This window comes from Perognathus longimembris, chromosome 28 (assembly GCF_023159225.1).
Source record: "Perognathus longimembris pacificus isolate PPM17 chromosome 28, ASM2315922v1, whole genome shotgun sequence".
NCBI classification, from domain to species: Eukaryota; Metazoa; Chordata; class Mammalia; order Rodentia; family Heteromyidae; genus Perognathus; species Perognathus longimembris.
Genome location: NC_063188.1, coordinates 85,115,360 through 85,117,727, shown reverse-complemented (window position 1 = coordinate 85,117,727; position 2,368 = coordinate 85,115,360). Strand labels below are relative to the sequence as shown.

The 2,368-nt window shown below is 51.2% G+C and overlaps 1 protein-coding gene across 1 annotated transcript; it reads left to right on the top strand.

The window, feature by feature from the left end:
- Positions 1–922: 922 nt before the first annotated feature.
- Positions 923–1,837, top strand: LOC125343168 (melanoma-associated antigen 10-like). The gene has a single exon (XM_048335434.1). It carries the CDS (start codon positions 923–925, stop codon positions 1,835–1,837), a length of 915 nt encoding a protein of 304 aa, XP_048191391.1.
- The last annotated feature ends 531 nt before the right edge of the window (positions 1,838–2,368 follow it).

Sequence of the window (2,368 nt, the reverse complement as noted above, 5' to 3'; positions counted from 1 at the left end):
GCCCCTGGTCACGCGTGATGACCTCTCTTGGCCTTTTATTGCATTAGAAGGATCTGGACACCAGTTGTGAGACTGTTGTGCCCCAGGCCAGCAGAGAAAAAGCCACACATCTCCAGGGGAACTTTAGGGGCCTAGAGTGAGTTCAGTAGAGGCTGCCTATTGCAGAACATTCAGGAACTTGTAGTATACCTCCTCCTTACTGTCAGGCCTGGAGGCCCCATGTTGGCCTTGCATGCTGGGGTGCAAGGGGGACAGAGGCCTGACTCACTGCCTGTGGCTACTCCAGGGAGCAGGAGGCAAAGGCCTTGGCCTGAAGTGCTGTCCTCATGCGATCCAGCAGCCCTTTCTCTGCTGCTCAGAATTTAAGATGGAGGTGCAGATGCTGAAACCATACCATAGGCTTCATTCGCCACCCCCCCTCCAGAACTCCCCATTACCCAGCACTACCCTCCCCACCAGCTCCTCAGAGACTCACTTAGCACCTTGTGCCTTGTTGAGTGTTCCCTGACTCTTAGCCTTCAGGCAACAGTCATAAGAGGAGACAGGAATCTATGAGGCCATGAAACACCAAAGGGAAAATCCAGGAATCAGTCCTAAGCAAGGGGTAGGAAAGTGGCTTAGCGGTGGAGTGCTTGCCTAGCATGCATGAAGCCCTGGGTTCTATTCCTCAGCACCACATAAACAGAAAAAGCCAGAAGTGGTGCTGTGGCTGAAGAGGTAGAGTGCTAGCCTTGAGCAAAAAGAAGGCAGGGACAGTGCTCAGGCCCTGAGTCCAAGGCCCAGGACTGGGGAAAAAGTCCTAAGCAGGCTGCCAGGAGGAACCTTTTCAGCTGAAACTGCTTCCCTGCTTTCTCTCCCACAGGCCTAGGAGTCATCCCTGAGCTGCTCTCCACCCTTTTGATTAACATCTAGAAGGGTCACGATGATGCCACATACCCCCCCTGAGCCTGAGGATGTCCTTCAGGCCCAAATGGAGGCCACAGGCCCCGAGGAGGAGCAAACCCCCCAGGAGGAGGAGGAGGAGGAGGAGGAGGAGGCTTCCTCTTTCCTGACAGCCCCCAACCTAAGGGAAGCACTAGTGAGGCTCATTGGTGCCATAGTTAGGAGGACAACTGAGGAACTGTGCAATCAGAACAGGGAGGCGTTGCGCGTCCAGAATGACGAGGTGTTGCAGCTGGCCCTGCAGAACGAGGCACTGGCATTGGTGCCTTTCCTGTTAGAGAATTATAATTCATGCCAGCCCGTGAGTGATGTCGATTTGCTGAGTCGCATCACCGGAGAGTACCGGAGATACTTCACCATGATCTTAGAGAAAGCTTCTTGGTGCACTCAACTTCTTTTTGGTATTGAGTTAAGGGAGGCCGACCCCTTCTTCCATACTCGTATGCTTGTTATAGCAGCAGGGATCACTTACGATGGCATTCTGAGCCACGTGCAGGGCATGCCCAAGACAGGGCTACTGATAATCATTCTGGGCATTGTATTTACGGAGGGTGGCCGTGCCACGGAAGAAGCTATCTGGCAGGTGCTGGAGAAAATGGATATATATCCTGATGCGGAGCACTTCATTTATGGGATACCAAGGAAACTGCTTAGGGAAGACTTTGTGATCGAGAAGTACCTAGAGTGTCATCAGGTGGTCCACAGTGACACCACTGGCTACGAGTTCCGGTGGGGCCCACGGGCGTATGCTGAGACGACGCCAATGCAAGTATTCGAGCACTGGGCCAAGAACAGTGGAATCGACCCAAGTCGCATCGCCTCACTGTATCAAGAAGCATTACAGGAAGAACAGGCAGCAAATGCCGAGGCTATGGCTTCTTCAATAGAAGAGTGACTTTCCAATTTGATGTTAGGATATCAGTCCCACATTAACACTCATTGGAATAGTGATCCTCTTGGGAATGGTCAAAATTTTATGTGAAATAAAAATATGATTCACTGTGAATTCTTTTTTTTTTCCTTTTTTTTTTTTTTTGCCAGTCGTGGGGCTTGGACTCAGGGCCTGAGCACTGTCCCTGGCTTCTTTTTGCTCAAGGCTAGCACTCTGCCACTTGAGCCACAGGGCCACTTCTGGCCTTTTTCTGTATATGTGGTGCTGGGGAACCGAACCCAGGGCCTCATGTATACGAGGCAAGCACTCTTGCCACTAGGCCATATCCCCAGCCCCTCAATGTGAATTCTTGTCCTACTCATGGTCTCTGTGACATCAGAAAGGGTTGAAAATGTGGCCTAAAGGTAGAGTGTTTGTATTGGGATATTCCCTGTTTGCCTCCTATACATGAAGCTCTGGGTTCAATTCCTCAGCACCACATATTTAGAAAAAGCCAGAAGTGGTGCTGTGGCTCAAGTGGTAGAGTGCTAGCTT